The following is a 19,283-nucleotide window of genomic DNA, read 5'->3' on the forward strand; positions in this document are numbered from 1 at the left end:
ACGCTCCGGTGCCGGAACCTATAGTGACGTCAGACGCCGACTTTGTTTGGCGGTCCTTTTCGAAATCTGTTTTGGACATATCTGCCTGAGGATCCGGTCCTGTACTGCGGCTGTGTTGTATACTTGGTGCACAAATTTACTTACTTGAATGTAAGTTGTTATGTTGAATATTTTTACTTGTTGTGACAAATAAATAATTCAAGGCTTCTTGCGCTTCTTGTACTCCTTTACCCTGTGTCTAAGTTTTGCATGGTGTCCTCTAATTGTTTCTTATAATCTTTATATTCAAATTTGAGTGTTATCTAGCCCCTCTATTTCTTTAAGTAAAGTGTCTATTTCATGTTTTTTATGTTTTAATAACTGCTGCATAAGAATAATGGAACAGTTTGTGAGATTATTCCATTCTTCCATGAATTCAGGGATGTTGACTGCAAAGGATGAATATTTCTTCATTCTCAGGCCTCTAGGGACCTTTCTCTCACTAATATAGAGTTCTAGAAATTCTATATCAGACCATAGGTTGGACTCTTTGTACTTCTTATTTTCTAATTTGGTAAACATTGTGACTAAGTCACTCTCTACTATGTCATCTCCTGTACTGGGGCTGCCTTTTAGTGCCATGTTCATTATGTGCTTTCTTCTATATTGGTCTATTACCCCTGTGGGATTGTAACCTTCAGCCATAATGAAAAGAATGTGTCTGCGTTGTTCTATCAAGTGAAATGCTGGTGTGTTTATCAGTATAAGATACTATGTAAGTGCAGCACTTAAAAATAGGATGAATAAGTCTTAGGTAACTGTATCTAATATCAAATATATCTATGGTATATCAACTTGTTAATACTATAATATACTAGGAAGCATGGAAGAAACAATTTGATGACAATCAAAATTAAAGAACTGGTCTTCCCAGTATTTCGAATATACAGTTGGATGGAATACTTCTACAAGGAATATAATCCTCATTCAATGCTACTTCTGTTACAAATAGTGGTATATGGGTCAGTCCACTGAAAAAACTGTGATGGTAATGTATGGCGTGAGTCACAAAGTTCAGCATTAAACTTTATTTACTTTATTTTTATTTTGTGGGTTTGGGGGATGGGGGTTTGTATACGGTTTTGGGTTGTTTGTTTTGTTTTGTAGCAAAAGAGCTGTTAACTTTAGGGCAATGCCCTACAAAAGGCCCTTTTAAGGGCCCTTGGTAGTTTATTCTAGATTAGGCTTTTTTATTTTGGGGTGTTTTTTTTTTTAAAGGGTATTAGAATAGGAATAATTTTTATTGTTTTAGATCATTTCATTTGTTATTTTTTGTAATGGTAGGTTTTTTTATTTTTTAGTAATTTTAGTGTTTATTTTTTGTAATGGTAGTTTTTTTTTATTTTTTGTAATATTAGGTTTTAGTGTAAGGCAGCTTAGGTTTAATACAAAACCAGAAAGGATGCCAGGTATAGAAGGGGTTAAATTAGTGATAGCTATGAAACATATAAAACATATGTATGTAAATGAAAAAATATATATATGGGCGGTTGGGAACAAACACAATAAATGAGGTGAAGTAAGTCTCAATAGAACAATGGATACCGCAACTGACTTGGAGCGTTCATAAATGCACTTGCATATATAGAAGGGCAAATGCCTCTGTAAATAGTACTTATCCAAGGCTACAACTCTGGCCCGTGTGTGCAGTCAATCAGCTCCCTCCTCGTTACACTGCTCAGCAAGGAAAACCAAACTTTAGACACAGGTGGTCCGTATGGAACGCTGCATCCGTGTGCTGCTCCGGCCTTCTCCGCTCACACCGCGAGAACCGGATGTTCCACTCTCACCCTGTGATCCAATGGACTGCTGGCAACAATGGGGGCTTGTCAGTTGGAGGCTTGTCACTTATCAGCCAATGGGATCGCTGCTGTATCCAGAGAGGTCCCAACACAGCCAAACATTAGCGGAAATCACTGTGGAAGTAGCGCTGCTTCAAAGGGACAAACGAAATAGAACCAAGAAGAAAATGGAAGCAGGCGCTATATAAAACTTAGCCTTTATTCGGTCAACAAGTAAAAGTTCATGGAGGTACAAGGTACACTGAAGGAAAGAACAGTATACGCGTTTCGGCTAGCGCCGTACTCACTACTGGTAAAGGTATAAGCTTGCATGTGAAACTTAAAAAGGGTGTGCTTCACCCCTATTGGATAAAACTAATTTAATCAAAACACACCTGTAAAATGACGTGGTGCAGTGTACCTGAGACCACATATCTTAAGATAAACACAAAGATACTCCCTATGCTATAGTAACTTAGATGGACAAATTTAGATAGAATAGGTTTAATTTCACAGGTAAGTTTGCATTTATTTTAACTAGTCTACCTAGTTTAAAAAAAAAACTTACCTGTGAAATAAAAATAAAACCTAAGCTAGCTACAATATAACTTAGTTATATTGTAGCTAGCTTAGGTTTTATTTCACAGGTAAGTATGTTTTAGTTTTAAATAGGAATTATTTAGTTAATAATTGTAACTTTAATTTAGCTCTATTTTAATTATGTTAACGTAATTAACGGGTGTTAGGTTTAGGGTTACGGTTATGCTTAGGTTTAGGGGTTAATATAGTTTAATTTAGGTTGTTGCGATGTGGGGGGCTGGCAGTTTAGGGCTTAATAGGTTTATTTAGTGGTAGTGATGTGGGAGGCCAGAGGTTTAGGGGTTAATAAATTTACTTAGTGGCTGCGATGTCGGGGAGGGACAGAATAGGGGTTAGTAGATTTATTTAGGTGGCGGCGATATCGGGGCGGCAGATTAGGGGTTAATAACATGATGTAGGTGTCAGCAATGTCGGGGGCAGCGGATGTTAGGTTTAAACGTTATTTTTTTTCCCCCATAGACATCAATGAGGCTGCGTTACAGAGCTTTTCTTTCCACGATTGGTGTCTATGGGGAAAGCGTGCACGAGCACGTCAAAACAGTGCTTGGATTGTGTGCGGTATGGAGCTCAATGCCGCCATATCACACCCACAAACTGGCTGTTTGAAAACTCTTAATGGCTGCGCTATAAAGGGTTAAATAATACAACTTTTGTTGAGTTAGTTAATTTCCCTATAGCGCGCATAGCTCGTAATCTATGTGTAAGCAAACTAAATTAAAAGTTGTATTGATCTTTAAAGTTTAGATTGTATTTTTAATAAATGTTTTCATACAAAAAAGGGGCAATATCTTTAAACATGCCCTCACTGGTACAAATTGTTCCACAATAAAATTATTGCAATGCATTACCTGATGAAGGGTCTAATCCTGAAATATTGTAATAACCTTGTATTAAAATACTTTTATTTCTCCATTGAGTGTCTCACAACTTTACACGTAATTTGTTTTTCTTTCCTATGGCATGGACAGTCCACTATTCATTCCAATTACTAGTGGTATATTCACCTACTGGCCAGCAGAAGGAGGCAAAGAGCACCCAAGCAGAGCTGTTAAGTGTCACTTCCCTTACCCATAACCCCCAGTCATTCTCTTTGCCTTGATCACGGGAGAATGGCAAAGAAGGTGTCTGAAGATTTTAATCCTTTAATGGGTACTTTCCCCTGCAAGCAAGGATTGGGGTTATGCTGTGTCCATGTTAATCTCTTTAGTAAGAGTAATGGTGTCTTTTAGCAGTTAGAAGGTGGCAAGGTGGTCCTTGCTTTATTTCTAACAGTATGCTACCCCTTGATAGAAAACCTGGGTTGGTTACTCTGTTTTTTCTCTGTCTGACAGATGTGGGTTAATCAGTCACACCTAAGAAGCTGTTCCTGTCTGGCAATTGGATCCACAGGTAAGTGCTCTTCCCGTTTAGGTAGTGAAGGGCAGCACTCTAGAAGTTAATCCGCAGTGGATCACTAGATGGGACTTTATATTCCTGTAAATAGAAATTCAACTTTGGGCAGTATTTTAATGCAGGCACTTTATTTCTTTGTAAACTTTATTTCTGGAGGAGCACAAGGGGTTAATGTTTTGCCCCTTAGATTGAGGCATTTGGGAACGTGGTTAAGTAATTGCGATCACTTTAAAAAAGATCTAACAGACTTTTAATTTTAGGGGATTTGTGCTTAACGGAATGTTTGGAAACGCACTCTTGTGGTGCAGTTTCTTTTTCTATTACGCTCACGTGACCCTCCGCTCTTCTGTCTGTATGTTTAATATTGGCTTCAAGAGCGGAGCTGCGTACTTCTTGTGAGCCAAGTCTGAAGTCTATAAGAGGTTATCAATTGGGGTCTGACTCCAGACTGCTAGAATCGTCTCTGAACCCTATGATTTTGATTTACATCTAATTACTAGTAGGTTTTACTGCTTTGGTTTGGTGAGTCTCCTCAGCAGACTGAGGATATAGAGGTGGCTGTTTCTAGCATAAGTATTTTGTTTAATAGTACAATTGTTCTGCCTTGCATCTAATTTGTGTTTTTTTTACTGTGGGAATAAAGACTTTTTTATTATGGACTCAGATCAAAGTTTATCAGTTAATCCTGAAAAATGTTTTCTTTGCTTAGACACTCAGATTGTGCCTCCTGTGCAATTTTGTTCCACATGTCTAGATAAGACAGTTTAGAGACAACATTCCCCTCCTAAGTCTGTCTCTCAGGATAATGTTGTCCATGCCATGCCTCAGCCTTCTCCTCAAACGTCCCATTCTGTTTCACATGCAGTGCCCTGCAGTTCCTCTCAACTTCATCTTGGGGGTGTTCATTTACAAGGGGATTTTGTTGCACAGATAACATCTGCTATTTCTGCAGCCTTATCAGCCTTTCCGGTTGCTGGTAAGCGCAAGCGTAAATCCAAAAATATTAATGTTAATAAGGGTTCTGACTCCGCTAAAGCTGCGGGTGTATGATGTGCCCTCATCTGTGGAAGTTTTTCCAGTTCCAGAGCGTATGCCAGATATCATAGCTCAGGTATGGGATAAACCATGGATTCCTTTTTCCCCGTCCCCAGTTTTTAATATATGTTTCCTGTTGCTGATTCTATACATGACTCGTGGCGACAGTGCCCAAGTTAGAGGGAGCTATCCCTATTCTTGCCAAGAGAACTATTATTCCTATTGAAGATAGTTGTTCTTTTAAGGATCCCATGAATAAGAAGCTTAAGGCTTTTTTGAAGACAATGTACATTCATCAGGGATTACAGTGGCAGCCTTTTGCTAGTATTGCTACAGTTGCGGAAGCAGCATCTTATTGGTGAAGTGAATTATCGGATCTAATCTCAGAAGCAACTACTATAGAGGAGATCCAAGACAGGATCAAGGCTCTCAAACTGGCCAATACCTTTATTTGTGATGCCAACATGCACGTTCTTAGACTGGGAAATAAGATTTCTGGTTTCACTGTTTTAGCTCGCAGAGCTCTGTGGTTAAAATCTTGGTCTGCAGATGTCACAACCAAGTCCAAGCTTTTGTCTTTGCCATATAAGGGCAAAGCCTTGTTTGGTCCAGGTCTGGCTGAAATAATTTCCGAAATTACAGGTGGAAAGAACTCTTTCCTACCTCAGGATAAAAAGAATAGACCTAAGGGTCGCTAGAATTCTAATTTTCGTTCCTTTCATAACTTTAAGGGACAAAAGTCTTCCTCTTTCAAGCCAGAACAATCCAAGTCTTCTTGGAGGTCCTGTCAGCCTTGGAAGAAAGGAAAGCAAGCCAAGAAGCCTTCCGCTGATTCAAAATCAGCATGAAGGGACCGCACCCGATCCTGCTATCTTTTTTTTTCCCAGCAGGCTTGGATACACAATGTTCTGGATCCTTAGGCCGTAGATATAGTGTCCCATGGTTACAGAATAGGATTCAAGTCCTGTCCTCCCAGTGGCGGATTCCACCTGTCAAGGTTATCTGCAGACCAGATAAAGAGAGAGGCCTTCTTAAACTGCGTAAACGACCTATCTTCCCTGGGAGTGATTATTCCAGTTCACCTAGAGAAACAGGGTCTAGGATTCTATTCATATCTATTTGTAGTTCCCAAAAAGGAGGGCACTTTCCATTCCATTCTGGACCTAAAGTGTCTCAACCAATTTCTCAGGGTTCTGTCCTTCAAAATTGAGACCATCTGTTCCATTCTTTTTTTGGTACAAGAGGGTCAGTTCATGACAACTATAGATCTGAAGGACGCGTATCTTCATGTTCCCATTCACAGGGATCATTACCACTATCTGAGGTTTGCCTTTCTGGATAAACATTTTCAGTTTGTTGCCCTTCCTTTTGGCCTTGCTACAGCTCCCAGAATTTTCACAAAGGTTCTGGGGTCTCAGGGAATTTCTGTGGCGCCTTACATGGACAACATCTTGGTACAAGCGTCATCTTTTTATCTACAAAATCTCATACAGAGATATTGTTGACTATTCTACGTTCCCAATGGTGGAAAGTAAATCAGGGAAAGAGTTCCCTTGTACCGGATACAAGGGTGGGTTTCTTACAAACAATTATAGATTCCCGGACGTCAGAAAATCCAAACTTCTTGCTTCGTGCCTTTCTCTTCAGTCTGCTATTCGTCCATCAGTGGCTCAATGCATGGAGGTGATTGGTCTGATGGTTGCCTTTATGGGCATCATTCTTTTTGCTTGGTTCTATCTGAGACCTCTGCAGTTATGCATGCTCTGTCAATGGAACCGAGACCACTCGGATCTCTCACAGAGGATAGATCTGTATCCCCTAACAAGAAACTCTCTCTTATGTTGGATTTCACCGGACCATCTGTGTCGGGCACATGTTTCCTGAGACCTTCCTGGGTGATTGTGACCAAGTAATGAAAAAAGAGGAAATTGGATAGTTATAGAGCACTCAAACTAGCAAATAAAGATACTATAAGTAGAGTGGAGGCTGTCCAGTGCAGGTTAAGGATTAAAAATTAACTTTTATTAATTCAAGTAAAAGATAATTAAAAACTATCAGTATATGTAAATGTAAAACTTAGATTAAAATAACGAGCTGGCATACCCAGGTAATAACCATACCTATGTACTGTAATCAAATAACACACAATAGAATCACAATCAGTGACACTAGGAAGGTGTAGACAGTAGGGGAATATCAGGTAGGTGTGCACCCTAAAATGCTCACGGATTGCTCAAGAGAAGCTATCTAAAAAAGAGGATTGACCTCAAACAATTATACTATTCTAAGTGCAATACTGGAGCGATGCAGACCTGTCTGAGTCCCAAGAACGCTGTCAACAATACAGAATAATTTATTTAACTTAATAAATACCACTATTATTATAAACTAGAAACATAGGGTAAGGTAGCAGAGCTCTTTACAAGGCGCTTGTACAGAGCTCTGTTACCTTACCCTATGTTTCTAGTTTATAATAATAGTGGTATTTATTAAGTTAAATAAATTATTCTGTATTGTTGACAGCGTTCTTGGGACTCAGACAGGCCTACATCAATCCAGTATTGCACTTAGAATAGTATAATTGTTTGAGGTCAATCCTCTTTTTTTAGATAGCTTCTCTTGTGCAATCCATGAGCATTTTAGGGTGCACACCTACCTGATATTCCCCTACTGTCTACACCTTCCTAGTGTCACTGATTGTGATTCTACTCTGTGTTATTTGATTACAGTACATAGGTATGGTTATTACCTGGGTATGCCAGCTCGTTATTTTAATCTAAGTTTTACATTTACATATACTGATAGTTTTTAACTATCTTTTACTTGAATTAATAAAAGTTAAATTTTAATCCTTAACCTGCCCTGGACAGCCTCCACTCTACTTATAGTATCTTTATGTGCTAGTTTGAGTGCTCTATAACTATCCAATTTCCTCTTTTTTCATTACTCTGTTATCATTCGGATAGTGAGCACCCCCCATTAAACATTATAATTGTTGGGCTACCTTAGCCATAACTATACTGTCAGTTTTCTGACAAAAGATTGTGTTACTGATACGTATGGGGTCTTGATAGATTGTATTACGATTTTTCCCTTCTATATATTACACCGTGATTGTGACCAAGGATGCCAGTCTGTTAGGCTGGGGAGCAGTTTGGGGCTCTTTAAAAGCACAGGGCCTGTGGACTCAGGAGAAGTCTTTTCTTCCTATAAACATCTTAGAGTTGAGAGCAATCTTCAATGCCTTGACAGCTTGGCCTCAACTAGCCTTGGTCCAGTTTATCAGATTCCAGTCGGACAACATCACTTTGGTGGCTTACATCAACCACCAGGGAGGAACTCAGAGCTCCTTAGCAATGAAGGAGGTGACTCGCATTCTCCAGTGGGCGGAGTCTCACAATTAAACAAAGTCAACATTGGAACCCAAAGGGGAACCAAAAAGAGGGGTGCGCTAAGTAATGACAAGGCAGTCTATGCACAAACCGTCAAACCAGGTGTGGGGACGGACAACGAAGGGTGGCTCCAAATAACGAGCATACAACTGTGGCGGCAGCTCCTCTGGTCCTCGGTATGAAGATTCTGAAAAATTATGAATAAGAAAGAGGGCGCCACATAGCGTAATACGGTCTGGAAATCAGCAAAGGAAATATGGTCGAAAAGGCTTACCGGAAGAAAATGCACCGTACTGTGACCGGTGCTGGCAGACAGACTAACACTCACAGTGGTTAGTACACTGGTGGATCTGTGATCTGTGGCGTCTGGATCAGACAGGTGAGCTCCTGTGTCACTCTAGGCTGGATATAAAAGCCTTCTGGGGGAGTGAAACAATGCAACCAGGCAAAGTATGTGCAGTCCGTGAGCCCTACCAAAGTAGGGATATAAAAGCAAGACAACTTCCGCAGAGTAAAACAAATTTTTAATCCAAATGAATACTGCTACGCGTTTCTCGACCGTTAACTGGTCGTTTCATCAGGCATAAAACAATGGAACTCAGAGCTCCTTAGCAATGAAGGAGGTGACTCGCATTCTCCAGTGGGCGGAGTCTCACAATTGCCATCTCTCTGCCATCCACATCCCAGGGGTGGAAAACTGGGAAGTGGATTTTCTGAGCAGGCAGTCCTTTCATCCCGGAGTGTGGACTCTCCATACAAAGGTTTTCCAATGATAACCTTCAGGTGGGGGGGTTCCGGAGTTGGATCTGACGGCGCCTCCTCAAAACGTCAAGCTTCCAAAGTACGATTCAAGGTCAAGAGATCCTCAAGCTGTTCTGATAGACGCTCTGGAGGTTACTTGGAACTTCAAACCAGCTTACCTGTTTCCTCCGTTTGCTCTCCTTCCACAAGTCATTGCTCGTATCAAGCAGGAGAGCGCGTCTGTGATTCTAATAGCTCCTGCATGGCCTCGCAGGATCGGGTTTGCGGATCTGGTGAAGATGTCATCTCTTCCACCTTGGAGGTTACCTCTGAGGAAGGACCTTCTACTTCAGGGTCTCTTCCTTCATCCAAATCTAGATTCTCTGAAACTGACTACTTGGAGATTTAACACCTAGTTTTGGTTAGACATGGTTTCTCTGAGAAAGTCATAGATACCATACTTCAGACTCGTAAACCTGTTACTCATAGAATTTACCTTTAAGGTATGGCGTAAATACCTTTATTGGTGTGATTCAAAGGGGTTCTCTTGACACAGAGTAAGGGTTCCTTTGAATGTTGGCTTTTCTACCAGAATGTCCCTTTTCGTATGCTTTTTGTGTGTGTAAATAAAGGTATAAAAAATACAGGTATGGCGTTAATACCTTTATTGGTGTGATTCAAAGGGCTTCTCTTGACACAGAGTAAGGGTTCCTTTGAATGTTGGCTTTTCTACCAGAATGTCCCTTTTCGTATGCTTTTTGTGTGTGTGAATGCCGTATGGCTAGAGCACCAATTAAGGAACAGTTAAAAACGTCACCTAGAAGTGATTAAATAAAGTCACTGTAAAATATTGCTTAGATTCCGGACCTGATTCTTAAACCTGTAAAGTTGGCCATTGCTTGATCTTCCTTGTAATGGGAGCCTAATGTGTATTAAATATTTTTTCCTATGATTTGACATTCAAAGACAATTAACATTTTATCAATTGTATAATAGTCTTAGATTTGAATAAATGAAAACATAATTTCTATTTTTTCCTTAGAATCTTAAAAAATTGTTGTGACACCTTACTTCATCATTTTGTCAGAGCCTTATATTTTGACTATAGAACCTTTCGGTAAAACACATTATATACTTGTTTACTATTAGATTGGATATTTCAGTAAAACTATCACCACCGTTTAGAAAATAAAGGCTTGATAAATCCTTTATTTTATTTGGCAGAGATCCAAAACAATATTGCGTCGTCATATTAAAAAATACAATAAGCTAAAAGACACAACAATGAAAGAACACAGACTTGCTACATGATGTATGTGCATTCATAAATACAGACTTTTTTCTTAACAGACAAGAAGTAACTTTTTTTTAAATTCAAATTATTGAAGCGTCATATTCACAAAAAATATGAAAATATCACTTCCTTCATTATGAGCAACCACAGTTTACATCACACTGAAAAGGAAGAATTCATACTGGACTATAATAGTATTGTATTCTTTTCTGTATACATACAAAGGTCATTTTACCATGGGGGGTTTGAAATACTATTAATTCTATCCAATTCTATTGTGCAAAGCCATGCATCTATTGCTAGAGTACAGTAAAAATGGTTATATAATGATTAGATTGCAAGAGATGTCGCTACTGTTGACAGATTTGTTATGGATGGGTGTTTGCATATATAGGTTTATTTTAAGCCTAATATACTGATACAGAATGTCACTGGATACTATAACTCATGAGTAAAAAGGTTAACAGGGGACATCTCCGCATTGGTAATGCATATCCATGCATCTGTTAGTGTGTGTGTGTGTGTGTGTGTAAATATATATTTCTCTGGTAGTATTAAGATTTTGTATATAGTTACTACAGGCTTTGCCATCTTGCAATATGCAAAGATTCCAAAAAGTCTGAGAGTTTTATCGCTTTTTCATAAACTAACCCTGTTCTAGCTTTCTATCTCGTCTTATTTCCAGATTGGTAGTGCAGGTCTTAGTTCTGCTCCAACTTGAAAAGTTTTTTTTTTTTTTTAAAGAGACAGTAAAAACCTTAGTCTTATCATTTTTAAAACAAATTAACACATTTTAACTGCAATTATGTTTTAATATCCAAACTCCATGCATCATTTGCTGTATTTGGAGGAGCTAATCTGGGCTTTAGTCAACAGACAAGGCTAACCATGATCATAAAGTTAGTATAAAATGAATATTATCTCATAAAGCCAAGTTGGGATTGTAACAGGTTTACCCCTGAGAAGTCAGCAAGGTGCATTTCAGGTTATGAGGAATATAAATAGCTAAATTACATGAAAAAGGAGCAACATGAAGAAACAAATATATTGCAAAGTGATTTCATTATGCATAACCTTTTATATAAAAATCTCAAGGGGTTTACTGTCCCTTTCAAGATTAGAGAAAGAATGTGTGGCCTCTCTCAGCACAGTTTAATTTCTCCTACTTACTGGCCACCTTTCAGAGCTTTGTGGGCCCTGTACACCCATTGCCCTATGTATAAGACCAACCTCCATATAAGATGCACCATATTTTTGAAAGGCAAAATTTCATAAAGCAATTATGCTTCCATCCAGTAGCTCATAGAACAGTAATTCTTCCTCTTGCTTCCAGTAATGCACACAGGGCATAGAGCTCAAACCCCTTTCTGCCAATGAGGCACACATGGCATAGTTATTAGTTGCTGCCAGTGACACATGTAACACTTTTTGTGCCAACGAAAACACACAAAAAAGCCAACATTAAAGCCAAACTTAAAGTGACATGAAACCCACATGTTCTCTTTCATAATTCAGATATAGCCTGCAGTTATAAACAACTGTCTCATTTACTTCTTTTATCACATTTTCTTTGTTGTCTTGGCATCTTTTGATAAAAAGCAGGGACGTAAGCTCAGGAGCGTGCACATGTCTGGAGCACTATATGGCAGCAGTTTTACTAGAATCTCTTCCATTTACAAGAGTACTAGAGGGCATCACTATTTCCTGCCAAGTAGTGCTGCAGACACCTACCTAGGTACCTATTCAATAAGAAGACCATTGGAACAAAGCAAATTTGATAATAAAATTGTAGGCTCTATCTGAATCGCAAAAGAACATTTTTGGGTTTGTATCCCTTTAAACTTTTATGATTTAGATAGAGCATGCAATTGTAAACAACTTTAGTTTACTTATATTATCAAATTTGCTTTGTTCTCTTGGTATTCTTTTGTTTAAAAGAGTACTGAGCATACTCAGGCGCAGCAACATACAACTGGGAGCTATTTGCTGATTGGTGGCTGCCCCTTGACATTGGCTCAATAGATGGGATCAAGCTAGCTCCTAGTAGTACATTGCTGCTTACATAACATAGGATACAAAGAGAAGATATCAATTTAACTATCATTGTCTAATTTTTGTGTTTTAAATAATCAATGCTTAAAATATTTAATTTTTGTAGAAAAAAAAATCTAACACTTTTTTCTTTTTTTTTTTTGCATTTTGCTCTCCACAAATTAATAGAAACAGAATGTTTTAATAAATATACTTTTCAACCATTTAGGTATGAGGATAAAGCAACTAAAGACTTGCAGCGTTACAACACTCAAACTGCGAAAGCAACAGAACAGGATATCCCAAAAAACGTAAAACAAACAGAGAAAAGGTACAAACTGGCATCTGGAAATAACTCTGCCCAGGCAGTAAAATTGAAAGCTCCATTGTCTAATCAGCAAATAATAGATAAGTTGTTCCAGTCCCAAGCTGAAAAGAAAAAGACAGCAGTACCTATGAAAACGGTACAGATCGCCTTCTCTCTAAGAACTCTAACGCAAAACATTGTGACGCTCTCCGAAAAACAAATACCTGAAGATAAGACATTTACCCTTATCAGAAAGCTGAATTTTCCTGGTGCGTGGATCATGGGGACAGAGAAAAAGATAACACTATTAAACCCATATAGAGTGGAAGAATCTCTATTGTATAACCGCCTTGTGAAGAATCATAAAATCACTGCTGAAAAGATGGAGTCGCCAATTAGATTGACTGACAGGTAATGTGTATAGAAATTATGAGGCAATTTAAAGAAAACAGATGTTCTATTAGTTTTATGAATCTAACTTACAGTAGTGTTTCAAATATTTTTACTATCTTTCAAGCCATTGAATGAATTTGATTTCTTTCATGCAGGTATTGAGAGTCCACAATCCATTACTCCTGGGAATTCCTCTTCCCTACCACTAGGAGAAGGCAAAGATTCCCAAACCCCAAGAGCTCTATAAAACATCTCCCACCTTACTGGTAAATCAGTCTTGTCTTTGCCTCTGCTGAAGAAAGGTGAAGAATGAAGATGTGCTTGCTATTCTTCAGTCAAAGGGGTTGTCAGACTGAGTGCATTCAAAGTGCAGTAGTTGTCAGAGGGTTGTATACGGAGTATGGGTAGTAACACTTTTTCTTCACCTCATGGGAAATTAGTTTCAAGTCTTCCATAGGTGTCACAGGGACTTGTCCTTTGCCTCCTCCTGCTAGGTCTTCAGTATATTCCTATTCCATATCCTCTGCTAATATGTTTCAGCACTGGTTTGGCTTTCTACTGGTTTAAACAGTAGATGAGTGTCTTCTAGCAAGTAATATTTTTCATTATTTGGCACTCTTTAAGACTTTTAGGTAATATATATATATATATATATATATATATATATCTCCTTGGGACAGAAAATGTATTTTAATCTGTTATTCCCCTTTAAATTTTTGGCGCGTCGGATTTTGTCAAGTATTGTTTGCATGCTTTGAGATAGCGCATGTAAGCCCTCAGGATTGCACATGTCGTGGTTTTTTTTTCTGTGTGCATTGGGCACTCTTGTTTTTCCCACACATCGGCTTTCGAGTGTGCATGCATCAAGATAGTGCAAGGTTTTTGCGAGCAGGTCATTTTTTGGGCAAGCTTTTTCTTTTTATCTGACATTGTTTTACACGCTCTCCCTCTTTTCCAAGGTGCCCTATCTGTAGGTCGGATGTGTTGAAAGACCCTCCAGAGAGGGTAATTATTTTCCCTTTCTTTAGGAGCTCTTTATGTGCATATAACTATATAATTATTATTTTATGCACATTATTACTTTTGTAATTATCTGCCTTTATAGAGCCTTTTGTTTGACTGGAGAGTTAATCATTTGCTGGCATACTATTTACCTCTCAGAAATATATATCCTCCTTTAAGATATTGGAAACTGTTATTTCTTTCATGTAAGTGGCAAGAGTCCATGAGCTAGTGACGTATGGGATGTACAATCCTACCAGGAGGGGGCAAAGTTTCCCAAACCTCAAAATGCCAATAAATACACCTCCAACCTCATTTATACCTCAGTTTTACAAACTTTGCCTCCTGTGGAGGTGGTGATGCAAGATGTGCTTGATTTTCTTCTGTGAATGGTGCTTCTAAGCATTTTGAAGCCCAAATTCCTCTCAAAGTACAGTTTTTGTCTGAGGGATGTGAAGGGAATATTGCCTGATGACACCATGTTTTCGACTATGGGAAATCTATTCTAATGCTCTCTGTAAATTGGTCGCAGGGATTCATCTGCTGCTTCCCTTTACAGATCGACAATATACTCTTCTACCATTACCTCTGCTAATATGTGTTAGTACTAGTTTGGCTGTCTGCTATATGTAGATGGGTGTCTTCTGGTAAGTATATATAATTTTTTTTTAGACACTCTCAGCTATGTTTGGCACTTTATATTGTAAAGTTTTTAATGTATATTGCATATATTTGCCATGAGTCAGGTCTGTTTATTTCCATTTGCAGTCCAACAGTTTGAGCATGGAAATTATGTTTATGGGAGATTTTAGGTATTTTTTTTCTTACCTGGGGTTCCAGTTATTTGTAACTTGGAGTCTGTTTTTCAAATTTTTTTGGCACGAAGTCGCGTCTGTCATGACGCGAGTTGTGTCATTTCATTTTGTTAGCTTTGGTGCCAAAAGTTTTTTCCTCTACATTTGCGTCATCTTTGTTTGCGTCATCTTTGTTTGCGTCATTCTTGGCGCCAAAATTTGTTATATAAGTCTCTCCCTCTTTTGCTCACTGCTCTCATTTGTTTATAGAGGGCTATGTTTGCTTTTGCTTTTACTTTTGTATAAGAATTTTATCATAAGCATTTTTTCCCATTCCTGAAACTGCTATTTTGAGGAAATTGGATATTTTGTTTAAATGTTATTTTTTCTTTTTTTGTTACATTTTGCAAGATGTCTCAAACTGATCCTGCCTCTGATGTTACTGTAGGAACTAAGCTGCCTGAACACAATTCTACCAAAGCTAAGTGTGTTTGTTGTAAATTAGCTGATCTTACTTCTTCAGCTCAAATATGTGGCACTTGTTATGATAAATTATTACATGCTGATAATGTTTCAATAAGTACAAATACATCTGCTGTTATTCCTTCACAGTCTTATGTACATGATATTCCTGCAGATATGAAAAATTATATTGTTGCAGCCATAGACAAGGCTATGATTGCTATTCCGCTTTCAAACAACTCATAAATCTAATGAAATTTGTATTGATCGACAGCATACTGAAGTATCTTCTGCTGCTGAGGTTTTCTCTGGCTCAGAAAGTCCTGCTTCAGAGACTGAAATTGACAAATCTACTTTTCTTTTTAAGATTGAATATATTCGTTCTTTATTAAAGGAAGTATTGTTTACTTTGGGTATTGAGGAGTCTAGTCCTCTTGATAACAAAACTTGCAAACGTTTTAATTCTGTTTTTAAAACTTCTGAGGTTAAGTTTTTCCTATTCCAGATGTTATCTCTAATATGATTACTAAAGAATGGTCTAAGCCTGGTGCTTCTCTCAACCCTTCTTCTAGGTTTAAGAAGCTATATCCTTTACCTGTGGCCAATTTAGAGTTTTGGGAAAAAGTCCCTAAGGTTAATGGGGCTATTTCCACTCTTGCCAAACGTACTACTATTCATTTGGACGATAGTTATTCCTTTAAGGATCCTTTAGATAAGAAGATCTTATCTTAGAAGAGCATATTTACATACTGGCTAAATTCTTAGACCTGCTATATCTATGGTTGATGTTGCTACTGCTTCTACTTTTTCGTTGGACAGTTTAGCACAGCAGTTATCAGATCCTGAATTGTCTAGCATTGTTCTTTTACATCAACGTGCTAATCATTCCATTTGTGATGCTATATTTGATGTCATTAAGATTGATATTAAATCTATGTCTTTAGCTATTCTTACTAGAAGAGCTTCATGGCTTAAATCTTGCAATGCTGACATGGTGTCTAAATCTAGATTACTATCTCTTTCGTTTCAGGGTAATAGTAATAATTTATTTGTTTTTCAATTTGATTCTATTATCTTCACTATCACTGGGAGAAAGGGAGTTTTTCTGCCCTAAGGGTAAGTTTAAAGCTCCTAATCGTTTTTGTTCCTTTCGTCAGAATAGAGAACAAAAAACCTCTCCTTTCCCTAAGGCCTCTGGCTCTAATTGGAGACCATCTCCGAATTGGAAACAATCCAAGCCTTATAAGAAAACAAATCCAGCCCCTAAGACTGCATGAAGGTTTGGCCCTCAAACCAGTTCAACTGGTGGGGAGCATATTGAAATTTTTTCAAGACATTTGGACAGATTCTGTTCAAAATCTGTGGATTCAGGATATTGTTTCTCAAGGGTATAGGTTTCGAATAGGTTTCAGATTAAGTCCTCCCATGGGAAGATTCTTTCTTTCTCATGTTCCTACAAACCCTGTGAAGGGTCAGGCTTTTCGAAAGTGTGTTTCAGACCTAGAGCTTTCAGGGGTGATTGTTCCAGTTCCTCAGCAGGAACAGGGTTTGGATTTTTATTCAAAACTGTTCATTGTCCGAAAGAAAGAAGATTCGTTCAGACCAATTCTGGATCTGAAAATTTTAAATCATTTTGTAAGAGTCCCAATTTTCAAGATGCTAACTATTCTGCCTTTTGTTCAGCAAGGTCATTTCATGTCCACAATAGACATACAGGACGCTTATCTTCACATTCCGATTCATCCAGACCACTATCATTTTCTAAGATTCTCTTTTATAGACAAGCATTACCAATTTGTCGCTCTTTTGTTTGGCCTAGCAACAGCTCCAAGAATCTTCTCGAATGTTCTCGGTGCCCTTCTATCTGTAATCAGAGACCAGGATATTGCGGTGTTTCCTTATTTGAACGATATCTTGATACTAGCTCAATCTTTTCATTTAGCAGAATCTCACATGAAACAACTAGCGTGGTTTCTTCAAAGATATGGTTGGAGGATCAATTTACAAAAGAGTTTCTTGATTCCTCACACAAAGGTCACCTTTTTTAAGTTTCCAGATAGATTCAGTGTCCATGACAGACACGAGACGTATGATGCTGGTTTTAGCTTGTCTAAACCTTCAGTCTCTATCATTCCTTCAGTGGCTATGTGCATGGAAGTTTTTAGGTCTCATGACTGCAGCATCTGACGAGATCCCCGTTGCTTGTTTTCATATGAGGCCTCTACAGCTTTGCATGTTGCACCAATGGTGCAGGGATTATACTCAGATATCACAAATGACAGGGGCGGAACTACCGGTGATGCAGAAGTAGCGACTGCGACCGGGCCCTGGAGTTCCCGCCCTCAGGGTGCCCCAGCTGCTTTCAGCACAAACTTTTTTTTTTTGTTTATTTATTTTTTCAATCTGCCTGCCTGCTACTACTCATATCATGTGGGTAAGGGTTACAGAGTCTCAGTCCGTTCCATTGCCGTAGCTAACCAAAAAACATATCCATTGGTGGTGCAGCTCAGCCGGAAGATCTTTCCATTGGCTGGCGGCTTTGGCGCGCACATTGGCTCTGAGTCTGAGCCCTGACAGCACGCGGTGTAGTCAGTTTTGAAGTTGCGCTGTTTATGGTGCCCGCAGACGGCCATACTGGAGGCAACATTGAGTAACCGGTCTTCTGCAGTAACACCAAATTAGTACATAAAGCTGGAGCAGTTCTGAGTATGAAGTCCGGTGTCCGGCAGTAAAGAAGATCCCAGCAGAACCATCTTTATACACTGATGGACCGTCACCTTGCTGACCTGAGTTGCTGGAGATCTGGTGACTATAATCGTGGTGTCCTTTCTTCTGTGGTGTCCTGTTGGCTGAGATGCAGTGCGGAATAAGGTACCATGATCTCCCTGTCCAGTTGGCTGAGCAGATGTCCTCGTCCTCTCTAGAAGCAGCTCTGTTGCAAGCAACCCTTCTGTATTTATAAGCTCCCACTCTCCTAGATAAACACATGTGCTCGCTCAGCACTATATTGCCCAGCCCTTACACAGACTCTCTTTTTTCCTCCTACTGCCAGGACCGGACAAGCTGGTACCAGCCATGGGCTAATGAAGAGCAATGGGGGGGGGGGGGTTTCACTGCTTGATAGCTGTGTAGTGTGAGTGTAGTGGGTAGATAGCATTACCAATTTCTATTTAGTTTACCCACTTGTTTAAGCTTCTCTGCCATAGAGGGTTGTGCAATTGTGTGTTACAAAATTATTGTTATTTCAGCTACTTAATATAATGCAAACATGGGGATTTTACAGATGTGGTACAATCCCACATACCTGGGAATAATGGGCACTATGTGTTGTTACAAATGTGACCCCCTGATTAGCGTCATTAGTCTTGGTTTTGACGGGTAACCCCCGCTGTGGCTGAGGAACATTGAGCATATTTGTTGCACATATAAGACAATACTGTCACATTGTGGAATATTTATTTTGACTGCTAGTACTATTTACTGTGTTCCTCTCTTACTGGATGTATGTATATGTGTGCATATGTGTGTGTGTGTGCACGTGTGTTTTTTGAGCATAAGTGTGTGTGTATATGTATGTGTGTGTGAGCATATGTGTGTGCATATGTGTGTGTGTGTGAGTGTGCATATGTGTGTGTATATGTATGTGTGAGTGTGCATATGTGTGTGTATATGTATGTATGTGTGTGTGTGCATATGTGTGTGTGTATGTATGTGTGTGCATATGTGTGTGTGTGAGAGCATATGTGTGTGTATATGTATGTGTGAGTGTGTATGTATGTGTGTGCATGTGAGTATGTATGTGTGTGCATATGTGTGTGTATATGTATATATGTGTGTGCATATGTGTATGCATATGTATGTGTGTGCATATATGAATGTGTGTGAGTGCATATGTGTGTGTATATATGTATGTATATGTGTGCATATGTGTGAGTGTGTGCGTGTGTGTGTATATATGTGTGAGTGTGTGCGTATATGTTATATTTTTCTGTGTTAAATGTTGAATATATATATATATAT

The 19,283-nt window shown here is 38.8% G+C and overlaps 1 protein-coding gene across 3 annotated transcripts in view; it reads left to right on the top strand.

Moving 5' to 3' along the window:
* Window positions 1-19,283, top strand: part of PMS1 (PMS1 homolog 1, mismatch repair system component) — a 508,329-nt gene that overhangs the window by 372,337 nt on the left and 116,709 nt on the right. For all 3 annotated transcript variants that reach the window (XM_053698612.1, XM_053698613.1, XM_053698614.1), the window contains one exon: window positions 12,535-13,023. In XM_053698612.1, the coding sequence (XP_053554587.1) occupies window positions 12,535-13,023 (489 nt within the window). The remainder of the gene's footprint in view (window positions 1-12,534; window positions 13,024-19,283) is intronic.

Source organism: Bombina bombina, chromosome 1 (genome assembly GCF_027579735.1).
Source record: "Bombina bombina isolate aBomBom1 chromosome 1, aBomBom1.pri, whole genome shotgun sequence".
Lineage (NCBI taxonomy): Eukaryota > Metazoa > Chordata > Amphibia > Anura > Bombinatoridae > Bombina > Bombina bombina.